General features: G+C 43.6%; 1 protein-coding gene across 1 annotated transcript in view; it reads left to right on the forward strand.

The window, feature by feature from the left end:
* The window catches only part of LOC308596552 (mitogen-activated protein kinase 12-like), a 50,895-nt gene that overhangs the window by 8,108 nt on the left and 14,977 nt on the right, over positions 1–27,810 (forward strand). The window contains exons 3-6 of the mRNA XM_081211756.1: positions 5,825–5,883; positions 10,115–10,226; positions 24,153–24,182; positions 25,796–25,843. Coding sequence (XP_081067882.1) covers positions 5,825–5,883; positions 10,115–10,226; positions 24,153–24,182; positions 25,796–25,843 — 249 coding nt within the window. The remainder of the gene's footprint in view (positions 1–5,824; positions 5,884–10,114; positions 10,227–24,152; positions 24,183–25,795; positions 25,844–27,810) is intronic.

Below are 27,810 nucleotides of genomic sequence, written 5' to 3' on the forward strand. Positions count from 1 at the left end.
TGTAATTTTATTTCTCGGCCTGCTGCATGATTGTAATAAAACCTATGAGGGGCTTTCAAAAAAAACAAAAAGAACATTGAAGTTAAAACATTCAAAAGATAATTAAAATCCATGGTAAAAAAGGATTAAAACACATATGCAAGTAATAATAATAATAATGCCAAGATGCCAATATTATATGTCCAGAAATTGCTGTTCCTATCCCTGCCATCCTCATGCCTCTTAGTTTATTCATATGAGCGTATATGCATAATGTTTCTTCATATAATCCTGCCATTATATCAGTGAATGTGTTCTCTGTTTCGTTTCAGACTTGACTATTGTTATCGTTTGCAACTTTAATTAAACTCTTATTGGCAGCTGTTTGCAACAGTCTTCCTTGTTGTGCAATTATCATAATTCAAAATATACTTAACTGTTACAAGTGAGTGTAATATATGTGAATATATCATCACAGTAATATTAAGGGCAGTTCACACAATAAATTGCTTTCTATATGCAGCAGCTTGGATGATGATGATAATAATAATTTATTTATTTATTTATTTATTTATACCCCGCCCATCTGGCTGGGTTTCCCCAGCCACTCTGGGCAGCTTCCAACAAAATATTAAAATACAATAGTCTATTAACCATTAAAAGCTTCCCTAAACAGGGCTGCCTTCAGATGTCTTCTAAGCCTTCAGATGTCTGTGAAAGTGTGATCCTAAACAAGTTTACCTAGAAAGGCCCATTGAGTTCAATCAAGCTTACTCCCATGTAGCCCTGATAAGTTCAATCCAAAAAGTTCACAATAGTCATGTTTCCGATCTCCTCCTCACCCCTGGACCCCAAAGCACTCTATGAAGATCCTCTCTGGGAGGTTGAGTGGGGGCCACCTAAAAATATGGGCAGGATGGATGCCGGAGGTGGAGGGCGAGATGGGAAACATTTCTTTCTTGAACTTCCTAAAGGCTGAAATCTTACGCATCGGCTGGCAGCAATCCCTGTGACCATGGTGCTTTTTCTATTTATCAATGTGAGAGCATGCGTGGAAGCGTCAAGATAAGGATAAAAATGTAATTTGTGGTCCACCTTCGAGAGCAAAAGAAGAAGGTAAGAGCTTTAGCAGAAGGATTGTGAGTTAAATTTAAGTTGATATTTCGACAGTCTTGAAATCTCAAGAGAGATAAGCAGTATTGTAAGAGCACATTAGGAGGAAGAGGTCAGCGCAAATGCTGACAGAAGATGTATGAGTATATTAGTCTGCGCACATGTTTTTTTGCCCCATCTGGAGATTACATTTAGGTGGGGGAAATATCATATGTGAACAGACACTGTGTTTTGAAAGGGATAGAGATGAAATGTTAATAATAATAATAATAATAATAATAATAATAATAATAATAATAATAATAATTTACTTATACCCCGCCCTCCACAGCCAAGGCTGGACTCAGAGCAGCTTACAAGCAATAATAAAAACAAGATGAATGATTACAACTTAAAAACAAAAATAAAATGCGACATTAAAATAATGGAACATTAAAATATTAAAATGTAGCCTCATCGCAGGAGGAGAAGGAAAAGAAAAAAGAAAGAGAGGGAGGGAGGGAGGGAATTAAATTGGCTCCAAGCCAAAGGCCAGGCGGAACAACTCTGTCTTAAAGGCCCTGCGGAAAGAAATCAGATCCTGCAGGGCCCTGGTCTCATGAGGCAGAGCGTTCCACCAGGCTGGAGCCAGCGTTGAAAAGGCCCTGGCTCTGGTTGAGGCTAATCTAACTTCCTTAGGGCCCGGGACCTCTAGGGTGTTGTTATTTATGGACCTTGAGGCTCTCCGTGGGGCATACCAGGAAAGGCGGTCCCATAGGTACGAGGGTCCTAGGTCGTGAAGGGCTTTAAAGGTCAAAAGCAGCCCCTTAAATCTGACCCTGTACTCCACCAGGAGCCAGTGCAGCTTGAAAAGCACTGGATGAATATGCTCCCATGGCAGAGACCCCGTGAGGAGCCTCGCTGCAGCATTTTGTACCCGCTGGAGTTTCTGGGACAGCTTCAAGGGCAGCCCCGCGTAGAGCGAATTACAGTAGTCAAGCCTGGAGATGACCGTCGCATGGATCACTGTGCCAGGAAATGTTAAAGATAACATAGAATTAATGTAAAGAGAGAAGGGAGTAAAGTAAATTAATGCCACAATTTTTGTTAGGATTTAAAATACAAACTCAGTTAAAACAGTGGTCTCAGTCCAGAAGTATACTGAATATACTTCTGTATCACTAAAATTCTGTGCCTTTGCAGCTGATTTCTTGGCAGATTTGCTTGGGATACGCAAAGGGACTTATCCCAAGCTAAGCATGCATAGGATTGGTACCTGATTTCTTATCCTAAATATTGGGAAAGAGTTGATATAATTAAAAGTCAGAAGTATTACCGTCAAGACCTTTGGACGTTTACTAGGAAATTATGTCCACATTTCAGTAGGATTTCCCATCTAGGCTTTAAACATACTTAGGTCAACTTCGTTTCAACTTTTATTTGAAAGTTATTCAATTAACCTGTCATGTAATGTTTAACGAGGCTTTTTATTTATCATGTTACTGATAAATACTGTATCTTCAAGCTGTTTAGGTTTGGGGTCTCATCAGGAATTGGTTAACAAGTGGCTTTCTCTGTGGAGTACAGCATTGAACAACAGGGTACAATAGCCCTGTCTGCACTTAAAGCAGTTTTATACCACTTTAAACATGCATAGTTTCCCCCCAAACAGTCCTGGGAAGTGTAAATTGTTAAGGGTGTTGAGAGTTGTTAGGTGACTCCTCTTCCCCTCACGGAGCTACAATTCTCCTGAGGGAATTCTCCCTAAACGGCCTCGGCCCAGTATACCTGAAGCAGCGTCTCCACCCCATCATTCAGTCCAGACACTGAGGTCCAGCTCCGAGGGCCTTCTGGCGGTTCCTTCACTGCGACAAGTGAGGTTACAGCAGGCATGGGCAAACTCGGACCTCCAGATGTTTTGGGACTACCATTCCCATCATCCCTGACCACTGGTCCTGTTAGCTATGGATGATGGGAGTTGTAGTCCCAAAACATCTGGAGGACCGAGTTTGCCTATGCCTGAGTTACAGGGAACCAGGCAGAAGGCCTTCTCGGTAGTGGCGCCCGCCCTGTGGAACGCCCTCCCACCAGATTTCAAGGAGATAAATACAGTTTTTAGAAGACACCTGAAGGCATCTCTACATAGGGAAGGTTTTTTTTAAAAAAATATTAGTTTTATTATGTTTTTATGTTCATTGGAAGCCACCCAGAGTGTCTGGGGCAGGGCACAAGAAATAATAATAATAATAATAATAATAATAATAATAATAATAATAGTAATAATAGTAATAATAGTAATAATAGTAATAATAGTAATAATAGTAATAAAAGTAATAATAGTAATAATTGGAGTTTCCTGGGAAGAGGAATTGATTGTCAAATGAATTTGGAAATCGGAGCTCTGTGAGGGAAATAAGGGTCTCCTAACAACTTTTAGAAGCTACATTTCCCAGGATTATTTAAATGTAAAATGCAAATGTTTGTGCTCAAAACAACAGTGAGAATACCACACTGTTACAAAAAACCCTCAAACTCTGTTTAAAATGTTAATAATCAAGACACTGTTTCCTGTAAAGAAATGAATTGTATCTTGTCAGGATTATGCACTGGAAAAGTAGCAACCTGGGCAGATCTAGGAAAAAAGAGATACTAGCTGGGGGGGGGGGAGAACCACAGCAAAAATAATGACCCTTAGGGATTATTGCTAGCAAACAGCGTCTGTCATTGAGCAGGATGAACCCCATGAATGGGGATACTGAGACCCATCATTATAATCCTATTTGCTCTTGATATCAACATGCGATTTTCTAGGATTCCTGTAGACAGAGTCAACAGGAAATGGGGACGTGGCAAGAAAATTTATGATCATTCTGCTGACTAACGGAATGAAAATTGCAGCCAATGAAAGAGCTATTTGGGAGTGACTATAATTGGATTGCTGAGGTCAAGATAATTTGAAATAAGTGGTTGTAGTGATGCATACTGTGCCATACAAATGAAGGCAATACAGATAACATTTTGTGTATGCCCGTCTCTAAATGTTTTTGTAAGCAGCACTGTAGAAATGCAACATGTTGTGAAATTTAAAATGTTGGAGTGGTTTTGGTAAGGCAAAAACTATTGATGATATACCATGTCTGCCAAGGCAACTTGGCTTCACTGATCTGTGGTTTTTGATGCATAACATCAAAAGATGAGATCTGTAAAACATCAGAGAGATGCCCTCATTATGTTTCAGTTCATTCAGAATCTGAGAGTGCAGTTGACATAGCATATCTTGCTTCAAAATACATTTGCTGTATAAAAATATAGTGTGTTGGTTTTCAGATAAGCTTGTCAAACAATAGTAAACAACATATATATATAGCTCTCAAATGCAGCAGTTTCATTTTAGGAAAAGTGGGTGTTTTTACTTTGCCTCTTCAGTGAAGTGCGGTCTTCTTTCTTTTCCCACCTTCACCAGCTATGTAATGGATCAAAATAATCAGAGATCGTGAGTTATAGTGTCCTGGTTTGGCTAAAGTGCTAAACCATTTAGCACTACATGAATGAGCCTTGCAGTTTTTCGTTCCCATCTCCTCCAGCAGTGATTCTGCAAGGGGGAGACTGGCGGTTTTTGCTTTAGTTTTCAATTAACCACAATTTTAGTGTTATACTCAAACCCTGAATTGTGGTTCATCTTAATTACAGTTTCTTGAAACAAGCCAGCTTCATAAATCACAATTTGAAGTTTATTTGTTTCAGTAAACTATAGTTAACAATAACTGCGGCTTATCTGCATTGGAACAAATTGAAAGTCCCCCATCAGTCTCATAACTACATCAGAGAGGAGAAGGGAAGCAGCAACTGAAAAGAATGAGACTTGCTCACATAATACTAAACCAAACACATCCTATGCTTCTACCACACTAGTCTTGAGAGCCCCCCAAACCACAGGTTGTTGGGGAACTATGGTGAGGAGGTAGGAACCTCCATTCTGCAAACACAACTTGTTCTGGGTTGTTGGGATCCAGCCCTCTATATCTGTTACATATAGAATTACTGATATACAGTGGTACCTTGGTTCTCAAACTTAATCCGTTCCGGAAGTCCATTCCAAAACCAAAGCGTTCCAAAACCAAGGCGTGCTTTCCCATAGAAAGCAATGCAAAGTGGATTAATCCGTTCCAGACTTTTAAAAACAACCCCTAAAACTGCAATTTAACATGAATTTTACTATCTAACGAGACCACTGATCCATAAAATGAAAGCAAAAAAAAAAAAATGTATTGCAGTCACACAATCAATCAGTCAGTCGCTGAACTGGGTTCCACATAGACACACACAAAAAAGAGCTGCAGAAACAAGAACGCAAAATAATTAGCAAAAACAGACAGACCTCAGTGTAACACTCAAACTGGAAGTGTCGCACTCAAATCGGAAGCATAACACTCAAAACGAAAGTGTGGCTCTCAAATTGGAAGTGTAACACTCAAAACAGAGCACGTTCGGCTTCCAAAAAGAGCTCGCAAACTGGAAAACATAATTCTGGGTTTGCAGTGTTTGGGTTCCAAGTTGTTTAAGTACCAAGGTGTTTGAGAACCAAGGTGTTTGAGAACCAAGGTACCACTGTGCCACCATTTATTTCAGCGTTTCTCTTGCAAATAATAACTTGCATAGGTTATATTGTTGTTGTTGTTGTACCTTCTCATCCATCCCTTTTTGTGACTGTTAAATTCCAGGGTTTTTAATTACTCCCCTCCCCCTTTCATAGGTAATTGGACTACTAGATGTCTTCACACCAGATGTGTCGCTGGATAAATTTAATGACTTGTAAGTTTACAATTCTCTTGAAAAGTTTGGATGATATATAAATATTTGTATTTAGGTTCCAAGAGGACTGGTTGCTTTGTGGCCCTTTGGCGGTCACTGTGATATAAAAGCTACATTCATATTTAATTTGCATTAAAGTGTATCTGTAGAATTACTGTTTTCCTTAAGTAAAAACAGCTAGGCCTGATTTATGCATTAGCAGGAGCACCATGGCAACTACCTTTCCACGCAAGTTTGTACTAATATTTGTCATGTTAAGGACTTGTAAGGTGTGTTAGCTGACCTGATTTTTACATTAAAAAGTATATTGGTGTTTCTCATGAGTCAAGAGTAAAGCTTACTTTGAATAAGTGGAAGTATGTTACTTCTGCCTGCTATTCCAGCTGGTAGAGGAATTTCAGCTCCACTGCATTACAGCGGTGCCTCCGGTTGCGGACAGGATCCGTTCCGGAGGTCCGTCCGGATCCCGAGGTTTTCACAACCGGAGGACCGCTTCTGCGCATGCGCGTGCTCCAAAACCTAGTAAAATACTTCTGGGTTTGTCGCTTACGTATCCCGACGTTTACATAACCAGAGGGTTATGTAAGCGCAGGTACGACCGTATTAGAGAAAATAACCTTTCAAATAGAGATAGAGGTAAAGGGACCTCTGACCATTAGGTCCAGTCGCAGACGACTCTGGGGTTGCGGCGCTCATCTCACTTTACTTACCTAGGGACCCGGTGTACAGCTTCCGGGTCATGTGGTCAGCATGACTAAGCCGCTTCTGGTGAAACAGAGCAGCGCACGGAAACCCTGTTTACCTTCCCGCTGGAGTGGTACCTACATGCACTTTGACGTGCTTTGAACTGCTAGGTTGGCAGGAGCGGGGACCGAGCAACGGGAGCTCACCCCGTCATGGGGATTCGAACCGCTGACCTTCTGATCGGCAAGTCCTAGGCTCTGTGGTTTAACCCACAGCGCCACCCGCGTCCCTACAAATAAAGACACCCTGAAATAAAAAAGGGGAGTGACATAGCAAATTATTGCTGACCAATGTAGCTTAGTATATATTTCCTCCCTGTGCTCCTTAACTATACAATTGACTTTCTTATCTCCATTGCTTTTTTTCTGGGGGGACGCAGGGATAGGCATACCCCTAAACATTTTGTGAATCTTTGTACTTTTGTCCGTTTACTGTAGTTATTTTTCCCAACTTGAACTATAAAAGGGTGATTTTCTTGAGTCAAAATGAGAGTACCCCTAAACATTTTTTTAAAGAAAAAAGAACTGCTTATCTCACTGTTTTGATAACAGTTCCCTCCAGACTCAGGCTTTGCTTTTGGTTTTCTCCCAACTACAAATTAGCATCGAACCTTTACATCACAGATGACCTTTCAGAGGGATTACATGCCAATGGAGGGGCAGAGACCAAAAGAAGCCAGAGCAAGAGATACAACTCGTACCTTTGTAAAGCAGGCATATGCATCCTAACATCCCTGCAAGCAAAATGCCTTATTGCACTTCAAGATATATTGCAGCCGGGCAGAAAACAGGGCGAATGAAGGGTGTTGCCTGGGGAAGAGTCCTAACAGCCAGATTTGATTGATTGATTGATTGATTGATTGATTGATTGATTGAATTTACATACCGCCCTATACCCAGAAGTCTCAGGGCGGTTTACAGAATAAAATCAAGATAAGGTAAAGGTAAAGGGACCCCTGACCATTAAGTCCAGTCGTGACCGACTCTGGGGTTGCGGTGCTCATCTCCCTTTATTGGTTGAGGGAGCCGGCTTACAGCTTCCGGTTCATGTGGCCAGCATGACTAAGCCGCTTCTGGCGAACCAGAGCAGCGCACAGAAATACCGTTTACCTTCCCAACGGAGCAGTACCTATTTATCTACTTGCTCTTTGATGTGCTTTCGAACTGCTAGGTTGGCAGGAGCAGGGACCGAGCAACAGGAGCACACCCCATCGCTGGGATTCGAACTGCCGACCTTCTGATCGGCAAGTCCTAGGCTCTGTGGTTTAACCCACAGCGCCACCCGCATCCCACTAAAATCAAGATATAAAACCACAAAAGTCATAATAAAAATAAAAACAACAACCCTGTAGGCCCCCCCCAAAAAAACATTTTAAAGGGTTATAGGATGTCAAACAAAGGCCTGGTTAAAAAGGAACATTTTTGCCTGGCACCTAAAGGTGTACAATGAAGGCACCAGGCAAACTTCCCTGGGGAGAGCATTCCACAGACGGGGAGCCACTGCAGAGAAGGCCCCATTCTCATGTTGCCACCCTCCAGACCTCTTGAGGAGGAGGCACACGTAGGAGGGCCTCATAAGGTCATCTCAGGGTCCAGGTAGGTTCATATGGAAAGAGGCGGTCCTTGAGGTCTTGCGGTCCTGAGCCATTTAAGGCTTTACAGTGGTACCTCTGGTTACGTACTTAATTTGTTCCAGAGGTCCGTTCTTAACCTGAAACTGTTCTTAACCTGAAGCTCCACTTTAATAATAAAAATAAATTTTATTTATACCCCGCCCTCCCCAGCCAAGACCGGGCTCAGAGCAGCTAACAACCAATAATAAAAACAAGTTGATTAAAATACAATTTAAAAAACAAGATTAAAATACAACATTAAAACATTAGGATGCAGGCTCTTCACAGGAGGAGAAAGGAAAAAGAGGGGGAGGGAATTAAACTGATTCTAAGCCAAAGGTCAGGTGGAACAACTCTTGTCTTGCAGGCCCTGCAGAAAGAAATCAGATCCCGCAGGGCCCTGGTCTCATGAGAAAGAGCGTTCCACCAGGCCGGAGCCAGAGTTGAAAAGGCCCTGACTCTGGTTGAGGCTAATCTAACTTCCTTAGGGTCCATGACCTCTAGGGTGTTGCTATTTATGGACCTTAAGGTCCTCCGTGGGGCACACCGGGAGAGGTGGTCCCGTAGGTACGAGGACTTTAGGTAATGGGGCCTCCCGCTGCTGCCGCGCCGCCACCGCGTGATTTCTGTTCTCATCCTGAAGCAAAGTTTTTAACCCGAGGTATTATTTCTGGGTTAGCGGAGTCTGTAACCTGAAGTGTATGTAACCTGAGGTACCATTATATAGGTCAAAACCAGCACTTTGAATTGGGCCCGGAAACTAATTGGTAGCCAGTGCAGCGCAGAGACCAGGATCCGTCTCAAACCGTTTTGCTCTGGTGAGCAACCTGGCTGCTGAATTCTTCGCCAGCTGAAGTTTCCGAACCGTCTCCAGAGGCAGCCCTACGTATAACGCAGATAGAGAGAACAGGGTTGCAGGGGGGCTACACCTGGTTCTCTGCTTTTGGTATATATAGATGAGCTGGTCTACAGGTTTCTCCCATTTTCTTCTTAATGTGTACACAGCAGTGCAAACCGCAAGCTTTTATTTAAAAGCCTGCACACAGAATGCAACTCCAGCAAGCTACTCTCGTTAACTGCCTGTATGTTCTAGGAGCAATTAGCGAGCTATCTCCAATTGGCTTTGAAATATTCATGAGCTTTCAGCAAATTAGCTATAATAAAATCGCGGGGTGAGCACACATCTATGTTTTCATTATTCAAGATTACCCACACACTCTGAAGATTATTAACCTTGGTTCCTTACATATCCGAGTTATTGATGAGGGAGCTTTGTTTGCTTCCTTTGCACTAAATATAGACGAAATGTTCCGGCTTCTCCACCTCCCATTCTGCCTATTTAGTCACTTTGTATGAATTGCATTGCTCCCACTTTGAAACTTGAATAATTGAAGAGTATAGGGTGGAATTTCCATCACAGCCTAAGGCACTGCCATCGCATCATTTTATACATGTTTATTATTGAGTAAGTGCCATTAAATTCAGTGAAATTTAGTAAACATCTATAGTAGTGGGTCGCAAGTCAGTGTGAGATCTAAAGCTAAGAGAGATTTTGATCCAAAGCATTATGGAAGCCCTTATAATTGTATTGAACCAATCCAATTTTATCTTTTAATGTCTAATATAAAATTGTGTCTGGCAACTAATGGCATTAACTACCAGTCAGTATTTCTTGCTTGGCTGCAAGTGGCATGTTTACAGTCGTTTTTTGAAAGCATAAACTGATTGCGGTGTTTGGTAAATAAATCTTGCCTTAAACACAAGCTTGCAAAATAGTGCCTACAGTAATTCTCAGAAATGATTGTTTTGTAATATTAATGTTTTTATTTGAATTGGTGTGTTGTTTTGTCAAGTAAAATGATTTCTTTTTTTTAGCTACCTTGTCATGCCGTTTATGGGAACAGACTTGAGTAAAATAATGAAGCATGAGAAACTAACTGAAGACAGAATCCAGTTCCTGGTCTATCAAATGTTAAAGGGCCTAAAGGTTAGATCTCTCGCCCCCCCCCCAATACCCCCCTCTCTCCGTTTTTGTTTGTTTTATACACTAGACTTTTCCTAAGATCTTGTGGTTAGGAAATTGGGATTGTGCTGCAAGCTCCTTCACACACAAATTTCCAATGCCTTTCTCTTTAGCTATGGTGTAGCGCATTCTTCCCAATCTATTTCCCTTCAGATATCACTAGACCAGGCATCCCCAAACTCGGCCCTCCAACTGTTTTGGGACTACAACTCCCATCATCCCTAGCTAACAGAACCAGTGGTCAGGGATGATGGGAATTGTAGTCCCAAAACAGCTGGAGGGCTGAGTTTGGAGATGCCTGCACTAGACTAATAGCTACCATCAGCTCTGAACATCGGCAATGTTGACTAGCTGATGGGACTCTGGTCAGGAGGCGAGGAGAGGCTGGTATAGTGTCACATCTGAACTGGTACTAACTAGCCAGGATTGCAAATTGGGGGGGAAATTCAAGGTTTGAAGTGGTCTGCAAGCCCTAGTTGAGCGGGAATCTGCCTAATGTTCATGGGATAGCGTTACATTTGAATTGGTGAGCAAGTTTCCCTCATATTTATTTCTAGACATATTTATAGGTCCTCTTTTAGAGCGTAGTCTTCCCAGCTGACAGAACAGTAGTAAGGCATGAAATGCTCTTGAAAGCAGGCCATTTTAAAACAGCAACATGACTAAAACAGCAGCTTAGACTCCAGTAATTAAGACATAGCACTCGGTAACTTAAGCCAGCATCACTATAAGATCTTAAGGCAACCTGAAACAAATGCATTTTTTTTAAAGGCTTATAATGTTGGGCCTTTCACAGCCCAATAGGGAAAGAGTTCCACAATCTGGAGGGGCACCACAGAAGAGACCCTGTCTCTCATGCCAACCTACCGATTTGACGTGCAGCTTTGGAGCATCAAATTTAAACTGTACTTCTTTCCTTAGAATTACAGTTACTGCAGTTCGGCTGTGGAGACAGGCTTCTGAATATGGACCCCTAACAGACGGGTACCTAGAGCTGTATGAGTGTAGCCCCATAAAATAAATTCCATGTTCACCCATCAGCTGTTTGGAAGACATAGCACAGGAATGAATTTAGTCCTTAAAGGTAAAGGGACCCCTGACCATTAGGTTCAGTCGTGGATGACTCTGGGATTTGCGACGCTCATCTCGCTTTATTGCCTGAGGGAGCCAGCGTACAGCTTCCGGGTCATGTGGCCAGCATGACTAAGCCGTTTCTGGCAAACCAGAGCAGCGCACGGCAACGCCGTTTACCTTCCCACCGGAGTGGTACCTATTTATCTCCTTGCACTTTGTGCTTTCGAACTGCTAGGTTGGCAGGAGCAGGGACCGAGCAACGGGAGCTCACCCCGTCGTGGGGATTCGAACCGCCGACCTTCTGATCGGCAAGTCCTAGACTCTGTGGTTTAACCCACAGAGCCACCCACGTCTCTGAATTTAGTCTTTATTCTTCCTCAACTGTTTCTTTTAGAGGTTGGTCATGGGCACTACTGGATCACTTGGCCTGCTCCTCCCCGCTTGACAGAAACATTATATTATTACTGACTTTTGATTCCATTGTGAAAGGGCAGGGCCCAGTTTAAAATGCATGCTGTCTGATCTTATTACCATGTCATGCTTCAGAAAAAAAAGGTCTCGTCATAAGTGAAATGTGATTGCAGACTGCATCTTGACCTAGATTTATTGGCTAAAACCCGGGGTACTTACTGCTGTATTTGTATCCATCCTGAGAGCATGAGAGCTGGCCTACAAAGTTTGAACAATCGAGTGAAAAGGACATGCCAAAAGAGAGGAAATGGGATGTTAATATTAATGGCAAATGGATTCCTTTTAATAATAATAATAATAATAATAATAAATTTTATTTATATCCCGCCCTCCCCAGCCGAAGCCGGGCTCAGGGCGGATAACAACAATAAAACAGTACAAAAATACAACATAAACAACATTCTAAAATCATTCATTATAAAAATTAATTAATTCAAGCCACTGGCGACCATTGGGCCAGAGCTCTGCGAAGATTGCCGAGGGAGGGAGTCAGGCTGTGCCCTAGCCAAAGGCCTGGTGGAACAGCTCTGTCTTGCAGGCCCTGCGGAAAGATGTCAAGTCCCGCAAGGCCCTGGTCTCTTGTGACAGAGCGTTCCACCAGATCGGAGCCACAGCCGAAAAAGCCCTGGCTCTAGTTGAGGCCAGCCTAACCTCTCTGAGGCCTGGGACCTTCAAGATGTTTTTATTTGAAGACCGTAGGTTTCTCTGTGGGGCATACCAGGAGAGGCGGTCCCGTAGGTTCGAGGGTCCTAGGCCGTATAGGGCTTTAAAGGTTAAAACCAGCACCTTAAACCTGATCCTGTACTCCACCGGGAGCCAGTGCAGCTGGTATAGCACCGGGTGAATGTGATCTCGCAGCGAAGACCTCGTAAGGAGTCTCGCTGCAGCATTCTGCACCCGCTGGAGTTTCTGGGTCAGTCTCAAGGGCAGCCCCACGTAGAGCGAGTTACAATAATCCAGTCTGGAGGTGACCGTCGCGTGGATCACAGTGGCTAGGTCAGGGCGAGAGAGGTAAGGAGCCAACTGCTTAGCTTGGCGGAGATGGAAAAATGCCGCCTTTGTTATAGCTGCAATCTGCGCCTCCATGGAAAGGGAGGTGTCGAAGATTACACCCAAACTCTTAACGGACGGTGCTGGCACTAATTGCACCCCCGCAAGAGATGGGAGTTGCCCCCCCAATCCCATATCGCCCCGTCCCAGCCACAGGACCTCTGTCTTCGAAGGATTTAGCTTCAACCGGCTCCCACGTAACCATCCAGCCACAGCTTCCAAACATCTGGTCAGTGTGTCTGGGGCCGAGTCAGGATGGCCATCCATCAACAGATAGAGTTGGGTGTCATCGGCATACTGATGACAACCCAGCCCAAAACTCCGAACAAGCTGGGCGAGGGGGCACATAAAGATGTTGAAAAGCATCGGGGAGAGTATCGCACCCTGAGGTACTCCACACACCAAGGAGTGGCGCGATGACAATTCCCCCCCAAGCGCCACCCTCTGTCCCCGACCAGAGAGAAACGAGCGCAGCCATTGAAGGACTGTGCCCTGGATCCCCACGTCGGCAAGGCGGTGGTCCAGAAGTTCGTGATCGACCATGTCGAAAGCTGCTGATAGATCTAGAAGAATCAGCAGCCCCGACCCGCCTCGATCCAGCTGTCTACGAAGGTCATCTGTTAGGGCGACCAGAGCCGTCTCGGTCCCATGACCAGCGCGGAAGCCGGACTGGAATGGATCCAGAGCCGATGTTTCATCCAGAAACCCACCAAGCTGTTCAGCAACCGCTCTCTCAATCACCTTACCCAGGAACGGAAGATTCGAAACCGGGCGGTAATTGGATAGATCTAAAGGATCTAATGATGTTTTCTTTAAGAGCGGGCGCACCACTGCCTCCTTCAGTTCCCCTGGGAATGTCCCCGTGCCAAGGGACAAATTGATGATATCCCCCAGGAGGGCCCGCACCTCGTCTGGACACGCTCTAATCAGCCAAGACGGGCACGGGTCGAGAGGACAGGTGGTGGGCTTTCCAGCTCGGAGGAGTCTGTCCACATCGGCTGGGGATATCTGGTCGAAGTGGTCCAATACTGGACCCGAGGACAGTCGAGGGGCCTCCAGTTCCTTTATTGTATCCAAATTGGCAGGGAGGTCATGGCGGAGCGACAAGACCTTCTCCGCAAAAAAGCTCGCAAATGCCTCACAGCCGTGTGTCAATTTGTTATTTAAATTTGGCTGTCCCTCAAGGGACGTTAAAGACCTGATTATACTAAATAATTGCGCTGGGCGAGAGCTAGCGGATGCAATGGAGGCCGAGAAGTATGACTTCTTAGCAGCCTTCACCGCCATCTCGTAGGTTTTCATAAAAGCCCTATAAGATGTTCTTGAGGCTCCGTCACGGGCACCCCGCCATACTCGCTCTAGCCGTCTGAGGTCCCGCTTCATTTTCCGGAGCTCCTCGGTAAACCAGGGAGCCCGGTTTCTGCGGGGTCGCAGAGGGCGCTTAGGTGCGATCTCATCGATGGCTGCCAGGAGCTGGGCATTCCAGCCCTCAACAAGCTCAGTCAATGAGTCGCCAGGGGGAGCAAAGTCCCGCAAGGCTTGGCGGAATCTCTCAGGGTCCATCAGCCTCTGCGGGCGAGCCCAAATTGGCTCGCCACCTAAGCAGGGTGGGGGTGGAAAGTCAATCCTGGCTTTCAGAGCGTAGTGATCAGACCATGGCACCTTAATCGAAGGAGACATGATCACATCTATACCGACGCCAAAGATCAAATCCAGCGTGTGGCCTGCTTGATGTGTGGGGCCCGAAACAAACTGGGAGAGCCCTAGTGTCGCCATGGAAGACACCAGGTCCAGAGCCTGTGAGGAGGGAGTGGCATCAGCATGGATGTTGAAGTCCCCCAATACCAATAGGTTAGGGAACTCCAAGGCCCAGCCGGCCACCGCCTCCAATAGGCCTGACAGGGTGGCTGCTGGTGCGCTAGGTGGCCGGTACACCAGCCAGACAGCCAAGCTCTCCTCGGAGCCCCACACTAGGCCAACACATTCGATGCCGGGGATCGATGGCGATGGTAGAGCCCTGAAAGGACAATCTTCCCGGATTAATAATGCCACCCCTCCCCCCCTGCCCACAGTCCGCGACTGGTGGAGGACAGAGAAACCCGGGGGCGCCATCTCTCGTAAGGTAACTGTTGCCCCTTTGTGCACCCAGGTCTCCGTCACACAAGCCAGGTCGACCCCCTGCGAGATAAAGAAATCTCGCAGGGTGGCGGTTTTATTGCCTATAGACCTGGCATTGCACAGCACCAGTGACGGAGGTGAGTAATCCTTGCTCACCCTACCCTCGTCCCTCGGGATGGGGCGCAGATTGGAAAGGGTACGAGCGTATCCATATCTCGATCCCCTTCGCCTGTAACATCTGCCCCCCACCGCCATACCTCCCTCGCCCCTCCACGGTAGCAATCCCAGGCCTCATAGTGGCCTCCATTGATGGCAATTAATATTATTCTTTCGCAGCCTAGAACAATAAAACCTTAAAAAAAACCCATGTAAAAAAGACAACAAAGAGAAATGCTAGCAGGAAATGACAAGAGTGAGGGATTAAGAATAAAGTGTGTCTTGTGAACAGATATACCCCTTAGTTTTGTTGGACTATTGGCATATACAATACCTTGAATCCAACTTAGTACTTCTGAGTCCAGATTTAGGCTGCAGTCCTGTATTTAATTTAAAAGGGTAAAGGGCCCCTCGATGGTTAAGTCCAGTCAAAGGAGACTATGGGGTTGTGGCGCTCATCTCGCTTTCAGACCTCAGCGTGACTGTTGAAGCCCTCCCCAAACCAGCAGTCGGGGAGTCCTCAATACTGCCTCTAAGACCAGCTGTGCCAGCTCAGGCAGGAAGACTGCTGGGCAGCAAGATGGGCAATAAACCAGCAGAATCCCTAATCCATCCCAGTTGCCCAGGGCCAGGAACACATGTTCCCAACTGGACAGAGAGCTTCCCTGCCTCACAGAGTCTCTCACGTTTGTCTGAACCGGCCCATTATCTCAGTAAGAAATGAAGGCAGAAAAGCAGCACATAGCAAGAAGATAAAGTTATTCAGGCAGCCTAGAATATATATTTTTTAAGCATTTCCGTTTCAGTGAGGCATCAGAGACGAAGGAATCACTATAAGGAAGGGGGAAATAAATAGTTTGTCTGGTTGCCACAATTCTTCTATACCCTGCAATAGAAATAGTTACAGGTAGGTAGCCGTGTTGGTCTGCCGTAGTCGAAAAAAATTCCTTCCAGTAGCACCTTAGAGACCAACTAAGTTTGTTATTGGTATGACCTTTCATGTGCATGCACACTTCTTCAGTTACCTGCAATAGAAATGATTGCCTCCATTGTTCATAGGGCAAGTTATTCATCCTCTGATGAAAACCCTATAGTGGCCTGTCTCTTACCAAAATATTTGTTTCCTTGTTTGGTGTAGATTACGAGTACAAGTCTAGTCGCTATCTCCATTTGAATTCTAAATGTATCTTGGATCTACGCAGAATGTGCTAAATTGAGTAGAAGAAGCACATAATTGTGCAGTTGTGCAAAACATGTCAAACAACCTTGCAAATGAAAAGAAAAATAAAGGTCCTCTACTTTTCGTGACTAACAGAATAGACAAAAGTCCTCAGGACGCAATTCCCAACTAAGAGACATTAACTCTTAACGTCTAGCTTTAAACACTTTTGTACTGCGTTTAGTTTTATTGGGAATATTTGCACCACATCAGAGCTGTGAAACGTGACCTGTACAGACGCTACTTCCAATTCTACTCTCACTGATCCAGATGTTTTCTGTATAGATTTACACGTCAGTGACTTTTTAAATCCACTTCACATGGAGGCATAGTGAGCTTGTAATGTAGCCATTGGTTCCTTGCTTTCCACACACATCATTAAATGTCCAAACTGTTGTCTGGTTTTGTGTTCAACCTAAACAAACATAGTTATCTTGGGGGGAAATCAGTAAGGAGATTATCTACCTTGAGGGGCATTTCTGTGCCTGAGCAGCAATCACACAAAGCCCACTTAACACTGTCCTTGATTCACCTTTGAGCTATTGTTTAGCTCAAAATGCTGTGTGTCCATTTCGGTTTTGACATGATTTTGCGGGAGGCTTATCAACTCGCATGCTGTTTTTGATTGCATGCAGTTGCTTCTTATCTCAGGCCTAGTTTGCATACCCCTCCTGGAAACAGCCCAAACCACAATGCACAAAACAAGAGCATTTAAAGCGGCAATTTACATCGCTGCTTCTCTGTGTGAATGAGTCCCAAATGCGGGTCCTGTGTTCTTGGTAAGAATAGCAAAGCAATATAGCCTCTCTCTGTTGAATTGTTTTCTCTGCACTTTTATCTCATGCATATTGGCTTGTAGCCTATGATAAGGAAGCGCATGGAAGGAAAGTTCCCTATTGCCTCCTTCCCATTTGCAGGTGGCGCTGTGGTCTAAGCCACTGAGCCTCTTGGGCTTGCCAATCACAAGGTCAGCAGTTCAAATCCCCGCGACAGGGTGAGCTCCCGTTGCTCTGTCCCAGTCCTGCCAACCCAGCAGTTTGAAAGCACACCAGTGCAAGTAGATAAATAGGTACCACTGCGACAGGAAGGTAAGCAGCGTTTCCGTGCGCTCTGGTTTCTGTCACGTTGTGCCAGAAACGGTTTAGTCCTGCTGGCCACAGGACCTGGAAAGCTGTCTGTGGACAAATGATGGCTCCCTCGGCCTGAAAGCGAGATGAGCACCGCAACCCCATAGTCACCTTTGACTGTACTTAACCGTCCAGGGGTCCTTTACCTTTTTGTTTTTACCAGTGAATCCTTCTACAATGCCTGGAGATGCTGGGGACCTTGCCTGAACAATGTGGAATGGTTTGCAGTGGGGAGGAACGCCCAAGAAACTTTCCTTCCATGTACATCCTTCAATTTAAGTTACCTTAGGATCCAAGCCCATTTTTGAACAATTTCCCCCTTCCCCAGCAGTCCCCATTAATACGCCCCATACAGTGGTACCTTGGGTTGCGTACGCTTCAGGTTACATAAGCTTCAGGTTACAGACTCCGCTAACCCAGAAATAGTACCTCGGGTTAAGAACTTTGCTTCAGGATGAGAACAGAAATCGTGTGGCAGTGGTGCGGCGGCAGCAGGAGGCCCCATTAGCTAAAGTGGTGCTTCAGGTTAAGAACAGTTTCAGGTTAAGAACGGACCTCCGGAACGAATTAAGTACTTAACCCGAGGTACCACTGTACCATGTTGTTCAGGTTTTGGTGTCAATGGGGAAGGGAGGAATAGGAATCTTTTTCCCACGTGAACTTTCTTAACTGTGCAAAATTCTGGGGAAGTTGAGGAGACTCTACTACTTCGAAATGAAATGAGTAAGGCTTGCTTCAGCAGTAACCCGCAACTCTCGCTCCGAAGTGCAGTTCTTGGTTTGAACATGGCTGTAAAGCAAACAGAGCTTGGATTCCTTAAGAATATTCACCTTCAAATCAATGAGAGAGTTGTGGATTGGTGCCTAAGCAGTCCTCACTCGTTTCAAATTGGCTTGTATTTTGTTGATTTCGAGCTCTAATTCTTAAAAGTCCAAGCTAAACGTTTGTTCAAAAATAAGTGCTTCTGGGCTTAGGTAGAATTAACTTCCTCGCAAATAAATGCGTTTAGGATTATAGACAGAACTTTCTCTGGGTATATTCACTGAGTGCAGATGTGTTTTATTAGTTCTGCATAACAGGGATATTTAGGAGAAAGTGTACCCTAATTGGAATGCATTTGTTTCTCAGAAGAGGGAGTTGGCTGCTGGCAGGAAATTCCTATTTTTTCCTGTTTCTTCTTAGGCCATTAGGATTCTCCAATTACTTAGAAGTATTTCCTTTGCAACTCTCTCCTGCTATATGACTCCATGAGCCCGTGATAAGATTTTTCTTCTGCTGCTGCCACTACAAAAGGTCTCTTTGATATGTTAGGGACATACACCCTTAATAGAACCTTATAGGTTTGCCTAGGCCCCAGACAAGAGCCTCGAGGAAATAAAGATTAAGATAGACATAGCTGAATGGGGGGGGGCACTGAGCAGTAATTGCAAGGTGTATCGACAGCCATCTGTAAGGCAAAACCCGAAAAATAATCCAGGTAGAGAAGTATGTTACAGAAAATCTCACTGATAGTCTCTCTCATTTATTGTATTTTTCTCTGGTCTGCTTAGTCTTTCCATTGTATATGAGGTCAGGTATGGCGCAGGTAAAGATGCAGGTGCCACTTTTCAGGTGATACATGGTGTGCTTGTGCTGACAATCACTGTAGGATTTGCAAAGGCAAAGGGCTTTGCTAGTACTTGACAACCAGCTGATCAACATCACCTGCAAAGACCTGTGTCGTTGCCTGCACTATTCTTATTGTTGTTGTTTGTTGTTGCTGTTGTTATTTACCTGAAGTATACCTGAAGGAGCGTCTCCACCCCCATCGTTCAGCCAGTATACTGACGTCCAGCTCCGAGGGCTTCTGGTGGTTCCCTCACTGCAAAAAGTGAGGTTACAGGGAACCAGGCAGAGGGCCTTCTCAGTAGTGGCGCCTGCCCTGTGGAATGCCCTCCCATCAGATGTCAAGGAAATAAGCAGCTATCTGACTTTTAGAAGACATCTGAAGGCAGCCCTATTTAGGGAAGTTTTTAATGTTTGATGTTTTATCACTTTTTATTATCCTTGTTAATATTCAGTTGGGAGCCGCCCAGAGTGGCTGGGGAAACCCAGCCAGATGGGTGGGGTATAAATAATAATAATAATAATAATAATAATAATAATAATAATAACAACAACAACAACAACAACAACAACAACAACAACAACAACAACAACTATTATTATTACTATTATTTCAATTAATATACCACCCTTTATCAAGAGATCCCAGGGCGGTGTACAACATTAAAAACACATTACAGTACAGAACATCAATGATACAAACATAATAAAAAGCATACTGACAGACAGCCTAATAATAAAATAGTCGTTACAATAACAGTCCTCTTCTCCCACACTTTCCGAGGCCATAGATTATTTAATAGCCATAGGGCTAGGTAAAGAGGAATGTTTTTGCCTGGCACCCAAAGACATGTAATGATGGTGCCAGGCAAGCCTCTTTGGGGAGAGTATTCCACAATCGGGGAGCCACTGCAGAAAAGGCCTGTTTCCCTACCACCACCTGCAAAACTTGGCCCATGGGGGTAGGGATGGTAAAGCACCAGTCCGCCAGCCAGATTTTTTCTTTTTCAAATTTTTTTATTGATTTTCCAAAATTTAAACAAACAAACATACATCTTAATTGTACTTGATCCAATCTTAGTAACATTATTAAGTGACTTCCTCAAATCCCCCTGGCTGAATATCAGTGTATATCATTGTAACAGTTTTCCAAAACCAGTTTTCTCATAAAATTAACTTAATCACTTAACATCTTTCTTTCTTTTCATTTTAACTTTAAACATGTTATTCTCTAACAGTACATATTTAAATCCTAAGCCTATCTGGTATTTGCAAAATTTTCCAGTTAAATTATCTTAACATATTTAACTAAATAATCTTTGAATTTCATCTCTTCCTCCTGGTAGTCCTCCTCCTTCTGGTCATGGACTCTTCCAGTCAGGTCAGTTAGCTCCGAAAAGTCCATCATCTTCATCTGCCATTCCTCCACTGTTAGGACTTTTTGTGTTTTCCAGTTCTTAGCTAATGAAATTCTAGCTGCAGTTGTGGCATACAAAAACAGTCTAACATCTTTCTTGGGCAATTCCAAACCTGTTATTCCAAGAAGAAAGGCCTCTGGTTTCTTAATAAATGTATATTTCAACATTTTTTTCAATTCATTATAAATCTTCTCCCACCTTGGGGCAGGTCCACCACATATGATAAAAAGTACCTTCTTTTTCTTTACATTTCCAACATAAATTATCACTATTATGATATAGCTTTGCCAATTTTACAGGAGTAAAATCCACCAGCCAGATTCAGTCCCCAACCCTTGTTTTACACTGAGAGAGAAACAGTGGTTGCCTTCACTTGTAAAGTTTGGCTTAGCATGTTACCTGAACTTGGGATCTTCGTTAAGGTATCTCCTCAGCCATGGTCTGTAGCCGTGGTTTGTCCTGTGCTGAAGGAGGAGAGACCTTAACCGTGATCCAGAATTTGGATGACACGCTTGAGCTTAAAAAGCCAAGAGAGGACCAAAGTTGGTTTGAGCTCCTCTGTTGGAGCAAACCTATTTGCATAGTCCCAGGAAGCCATTGGCTTTTTAAACAGTGCTAATTTGGAAGGCCATGGTTTCCTGTCTGTGTTGATATAGAAGAAGAGCGTCTGTTTGTGGCAAATAGATATCATACTTGGAGTTAGCTGTGCAAGGCTTTGTGGAGGGCAAGGCATGTGTTCTCACAGCACTGGGACTAGAAGACTGGCCCCTCCTTCAATTCTGTCTTTGGAGCATCTGTCTTAGCCACAAAAGCTCTGCTCTATGGTAAATCTGGCAGCCTGAGAAAAAGTAAAGACACGCAAAAGGTATTCTCTAGAGCTTCATACAGCTAGGATGACGGATTTTGTAGCATTTGGTCATCCATCAGTTTTATTGTATATAGCCGAAGGCGACAGGGAATAAAAGGAAAGCTTTCCTCTAAAATCATACAACGTAACCTGTATCAGTTTACAACATGAAAAGAAATTTACAGCATTAAAAATTGAGATTGGAGTGCATTCACATGGCTGGAACGGAACTTCTTGGCTGCCAGCGAAATTTGGCTCCCGGGTGTGTAATATATAGATGTTTATCTGCTAGGGGTTCGACTTTCACTCCCTGTGCGGATCGACCTAGAAGCCAATTAAGAATTGGCGATACAAAAAAATCCCTCTGGGCGTTGTATACAGGGGGCAAATCAGCAGATAGTGTGTAATGTCTCCTACCTGATTGCATCCATATATACGATCCATATGGGGCATTCCCTGCTATCTCCCTTCTAAATATGCTGAGGGCATCCTGTTGGAATCTTAGTTCTACAAAGGCCCTGTGTAGTTGTGGGAAGGTCAGAGTCTCAAGGCAACGGGGCCTTGAGTGATTGCTCTTAATTTGGGGGTACCAAGTAGAGTAATGGGTGGCAATGATGGATGCTCTGGCTTGGTTGGCATCCTGGTCAAAAATCCATTTTCTAAGGTCACGTGGGCTAAGGGCTAAGAAGAAGAGTTTTGGATTTGATATCCGGCTTTATCACTACCTGAAGGAGTCTCAAAGCAGCTAACAATCTCCTTTCCCTTCCTCCCCCACAACAAACACTGTGAGGTGAGTGAGGCTGAGAGACTTCAGAGAAGTGTGACTAGCCCAAGGTCACCCAGCAGCTGCATGTGGAGGAGCGGAGACGCGAACCCAGTTCACCAGATTATGAGTCTACTGCTCTTGACCACTACAGCACACTGACTATACAAGTAGTTCTCCATTTGAAGATTATAAGCCCTAACCTTCTCTTGGCATTTTTGTGCCCAGCCTTAGTTGCTCTAACCAGCAGAGCTTAGTAAGAGTATGATCATTGAAGGCATATAGCCTGCGCTAGTATCTCAGATAGGCTAGATCAGAATCAGGCATGCCCAAAGTCCATTTTAGGGGCCTAATTTGGCCCCCTGGCTGGTTTTACCCAGCCCCTGTGGCAGTTTATTTATTGGTGTCAAATCCTAAAGAAAGCTCCACAACTTCATTCTTTAAAAAAAGCTCAACAACGTTCACTTCATCAAATTTAGCCCTCTTTGAAAAAAGTTTGGGCACCCCTGGGCTTGATCAATTCTGGCTGCAAGCGAGGAGAGGCCGAACTCAGCTCTGCCAGTGTCCCGCAGGGAGGTCCCCAAATCTGCCTCATAAATTTATTTTGTGGGACCTCTATTTCAGATTTAACACCAGTTCCCCATATCTAAGCCCATAGAGCACTTGGATGATGATTTTAGAGGCAAAGGTCTTAATAGCTGGGTTGATTAGCTGCCCATTATTTGAATGGAAGAACGTATATAACTGTCCAGTAGAATGGCCAGATATTAGCTGAATTGCTTCCAGATGGGGTTTCCATGATGACTTCCCATCAATAAATAATCCTAGATATTTAAATCTGGGTACTTGCTCTAGGGTGTGACTGTCTAGAGTTCAACTGGACTTGGTAGTCCTCTTGCCAAATACAATGACCTTGGTTTTATCGTAGTTAATTTTTATTTTTTAGATGCTCTTTTTTTTTTACACAGTTGGCAAAATTTAACCTGTATCCTCCTGAGATTTTATGCTGAGATAACAAAACAGAATCATCAGCGCAGTGCAGAATTGACGATTCCCAGGGGTGGGGGCGAAAAAGGAGGGGGGTGGCATTTCAGGGATGAGATTATTTATATAGTAATTAAGTAGGAAGGGTGATTTTGTAGCATTAAGCTGTGCAACCTTGGGTGATTAAAAGTAGAAAAAGAAAACATAATTAAACGAAGAAATCAACCTGAGCCCTCTCTTTTTCTTAGATCTTGACACAACTTAAATTTATGCAATAAATTAGCAAATCCTGCTTTTCTTCTGTAAAGCTCAGGGCAATGACATCACGTCCTCCAGCCAGTTTAGCTACTGAACAGATGTAGGCATACTTAGGTTGATGCACTTATATGCACTTTCAGATTGATCTTTGAGATTAATAATAATAATAATATATTTATACTCACACATCTGGCTGGGTTGCCCCAGCCACTCTGGGCGGTTTCCAACACATATAAAAATAATAACAAAACATCAAACGTTAATAGTAACAATTTGATCCAATATTAAAAGTCACAATAACAATTATATACGTTGAAAACATTTCCTCTTATGATAGTCCCTGTTCTATTTGGACAGCATGGTAAGTCAAACCTTGGTTTAGTGTAGCAGGACCAGAGCAGTTGGAGTCTCTTCCCGGGAGACCACACATTCATGCTAAGCCATGGTTTGGCTGAGTGTTACATGTGAACTCAGCCAATGACATTCTTACAGTTTCATAAAATGACTTAACATGTTTATATAAAGTAGCTCACTCACACTTTTTTATGTATTTGCAAAACTGAACAACTCACAGCTTTGAGAAGACCGTGGTTGGCGGGCAGAAATCATGTTGGAGCTCCTTGTAGGAGTCATGAAATATAAATGTGATTAATAAAGTAAACTTTACTGGCAGGCAAAATCAGTCGTAGTTTCTAGTTTCCGTTGATCAGAATTTAAAGTCATATAGCTTCACAAACCTTTTCCGTGTGATCTATGTTTATCAATGTCCAATAAATAAAGTGCAATTTTGTTTTTTGCAGTATATCCACTCGTCAGGCATAATTCATCGGGTAAGTAAAGAATCTCATTTCTGGGTTGCTGTTTTTCTGTCCTGTAGTTTTAGATGGCTCTCTCACAGAACCAAAGGCATGAGAATGATTTAAGAAACAAACACCTAGTGGGTCAGCGCAATGTTAACTTAACGTTTGCCTTGATCCTGATTACAAAATCTGTTCCGCAACTGCTAAAATGAAAGGATTGTTTCCGATGAACAAAATACAATTAATGGGTTGCATCCCAAGTCAGCCTTTAGAGTGCAGCCACTGAAATCCATGGGACTTAAGCTAATCATGAGCAACTTAAGTTCCACTGCTTTCAGTGGGTCTACTCTAAGCATGGCTAATTCCAGAACCAACCCCTTGACAGTTACATCCATTAGAGGGGGGAAGGTTCACACATATTCACATGCTATTTTTCATCCTATCGATGGTAAGAAGAAAAAGAACTACAAAGAAGAGTAACTGTTTTATTACGTGGTTTTAATAATTAGGACCTAGGAACAGGTATCTGCTATGACTAGGAAAATACGCATTGCTTGTTCCGTAGATATCTGATATGTTTTGGCTTCTTCTGTATGTTCTTAAAATACTATTTAAAACGCCAAGCTTTTGTAGCTAAATCAGAAATTACTGCCATTTTAGAGTAAGTATCACAATGTGGGGAGTGATATTCCTGTTGTTAAGTACCAGGAAAGCTCACTGTGTGTAGGTGGTTTCTTGGGTTTGCTCAGTGGAAGTGTTATAATAAATTATAAGTGTGCAGCCTTGTATTATAAAATAAAAGGTGCCTAAGTTGAACCTGTGTCATTAACCTAGGCATTTCAGGCCTAAAATAGCATTAGTCCTAGATTAGATCTAGGTTTGATGTGCCCTGACCTTAGATACAGGATAAGGCTGTTTTCCGGATATGTGACAATTTCCACTTCAAGTTCTGACACTATCAGAAATCAAGAAATAAATAAAAATAAATAATGTCCAGTAGCACCTTAGAGACCAACTAAGTTTGTTTTTGGTATGAGCTTTCTTGTGCATGCAAACTTCTTCAGATACACTGAAACAGAAGTCACCAGAACCTTATATATAGTGAGAGGGTGGGGAGGGGTATTACTCAGAAGGGTGGTGGGAATGGGTGATTCAGACCAGGTCTCCATGGTTTTAAGTTTGGTAATAAGTTGTAATTCAGCAACTGAATAGAGACATTGGATTCTTATCTCATTATACATGATAAAAAAAATCCTTCCAGTAGCACCTTCAGAAGAAGTGTGCATGCACACGAAAGCTCATACCAAGAACTAACTTAGTTGGTCTTTAAGGTGCTACTGGAAGGAATTTTTTTATTTTGACTATGGCAGACCAACACGGCTACCTATCTGTAACTGGAATATACATGATAAAGCTATCTTTGGCCATCTCATCCCTTGCTTTTTCCTGTAAGACCAACTGCAGTCGTTAACAGTTGTCAACAGGTCTATCACACCTATCTGGCCAATCACCCATTCCCCACCCACCCTGCCCTAAACAATGTCCTCCGTTGAAAGAAGTACTGGTTTTTATTTTTATTTTAAATGCGTTCTTCCTGAAGAGAATTTCATCTCAGATTTCTTTGTTTTTAAATATATTTGTAGGACTTAAAACCTGGAAATCTAGCAGTAAACGAAGACTGTGAACTGAAGGTAAGAAATTTGAACACTTTGGGCTTACAGAAGTATAGATATAGAAATGGATGTGGGGGGATTTGGTAGTAGGACCTTGGAACTAATGTAATAGGAGCCTTTCAAAAGGAGGCTGAAACTGTTCTTAACCTGAAGCACCACTTTAGCTAATGGGGCCTCCCGCTGCCAGAGCACAATTTCTGTTCTCATCCTGAAACAAAGTTCTTAACCTGAGGTACTATTTCTGGGTTAGTGGAGTCTGAAGCCTGAAGCGTCTGTAACCTGAAGCGTTTGTAACCCGAGGTACCACTGTATATAATTATTTTGTGGTAGTTCCTTTGAATGTCTTATGAAGTTATAGAATAATGGCAGTGTTTGGGTCATAAGTTCACAAGGGTTGGCAGAAATGAGTTAAGCAAGCCAAGAAACAGGTTGCTTAACTCTGGTTACCCATTTCATCCCATCCAGGAAACTAGTTGACAGGTTTGATATAGCCAGTGTATTGAGCCACCGTTTGAAGTTTAATATAGCGGAACCTCGGTTGTTGAACGTAATCAGTTCCAGAAGACTATTTGACTTCCAAAACATTTGACAACCAAGGCGCAAAGGGCTGTCAGCAATTTCAATGGCGAAAATTGAGAAACACGCCTCGGAAGCCGTTCAACTTCTGAGGCACGTTCAAAAATGGAAGCAATTACAGTGGTGCCTCACAAGACGAAAAGAATCCGTTCTGTGATTCTCTTCGTCTAGCGGTTTTTTCGTCTTGCGAAGCAAGCCCATTGAAGGATTAGCGCTTTTAGCGGCTTATCTGCTGATCGGATCAGCTGATAAGCAGCTTAGCGGCTTAGAAAAAGTGGGGGAGGAAAAAACACCAGCAGGAACTCGCAAGACATTGTCGTCTTGCGAAGCAAGCCCATAGGAAATTCGTTTTGCGAAGCACCTCCCAAACGGAAAACTCTTTCGTCTAGCGAGTTTTCCATCTTGCGGGGCACCACTGTACTTCCAGGTTTTCAGTGTCCGAGTTCCAAAGCATTCAGCTTTTGAGACGCTCAAAAGCAAAGGTTCCACTGTACCATGGTGTGTTCCGAAGCTATTAACCATGCTTGCACCATAGGCAATTAGCTGCTTTTTTTAGAGGGCCATGCACGACGGGTTTCATTGGTAATTATTGGATGCTGCGAGGTTCATTGTTTATAAGAGGAATGCAGAGCTGAGCATTTGCTTGCGTGGAATAAACTTTGCCAGAGGTACTTTACTAAGCTGCATGAAATAATAAGCAGGAATTGCAGTGCTACTGGGTTGAGGTAGTGTCAATTAAAGTGCCAAGAAGAAAATCTATATTTTTTTGAACCAACTGGAAACACTCTTACTTCAACATTCTTACTGTCTTTCCAAAACTAAAATTGCTCGTTCTGTGCATGCAGTTGGGTTTATTTCCCTTGCAGCAAAAGATCATGAGCCAATCACCTCAGCGTGGCTGTTGACGCCCTCCCAAAACCAGCAGTCGGGGAGTCCTCAATATCGCCTTTGAGACCGGCTGTGTCAGCTCAGGCAGGAAGACTGCTAGGCAGCAAGATGGGTGGTACATCAGCAGAATTCCTAATCCATCCCAGTTGCCCAGGGCCAGGAACACATGTTCCCAACTGGACAGAGAGCCTGGAGGGAGAGAAAGAGAGACCAAAGCAACTTCACTTCCTATGTTGATGCTGCACTGAGTGAACACAGCTGGGTGAAACCAACTTCCTCCTCACCTACCCAGGTCTCAGTGATGCAGACCAGATTGGCTTCCTCATTCATAATCAGATAATGGATAAGGCAAGTCTTACTCAGAGCCAACTTGGCATTCAGCTACGGCAGCCACAGACCTGAGGGCTGGTTGATAAACGGTAAAGGACTCCTGGACAGTTAAGTCCAGTCAAAGGCGACTATGGGGTTGCGGCGCTCATCTCGCTTTCAGGCTGAGGGAGCTGGTTTTGTCCTCGGACAAC

The sequence above is a fragment of the Podarcis bocagei genome (genome assembly GCF_964188305.1).
Source record: "Podarcis bocagei genome assembly, chromosome: 10".
Lineage (NCBI taxonomy): Eukaryota > Metazoa > Chordata > Lepidosauria > Squamata > Lacertidae > Podarcis > Podarcis bocagei.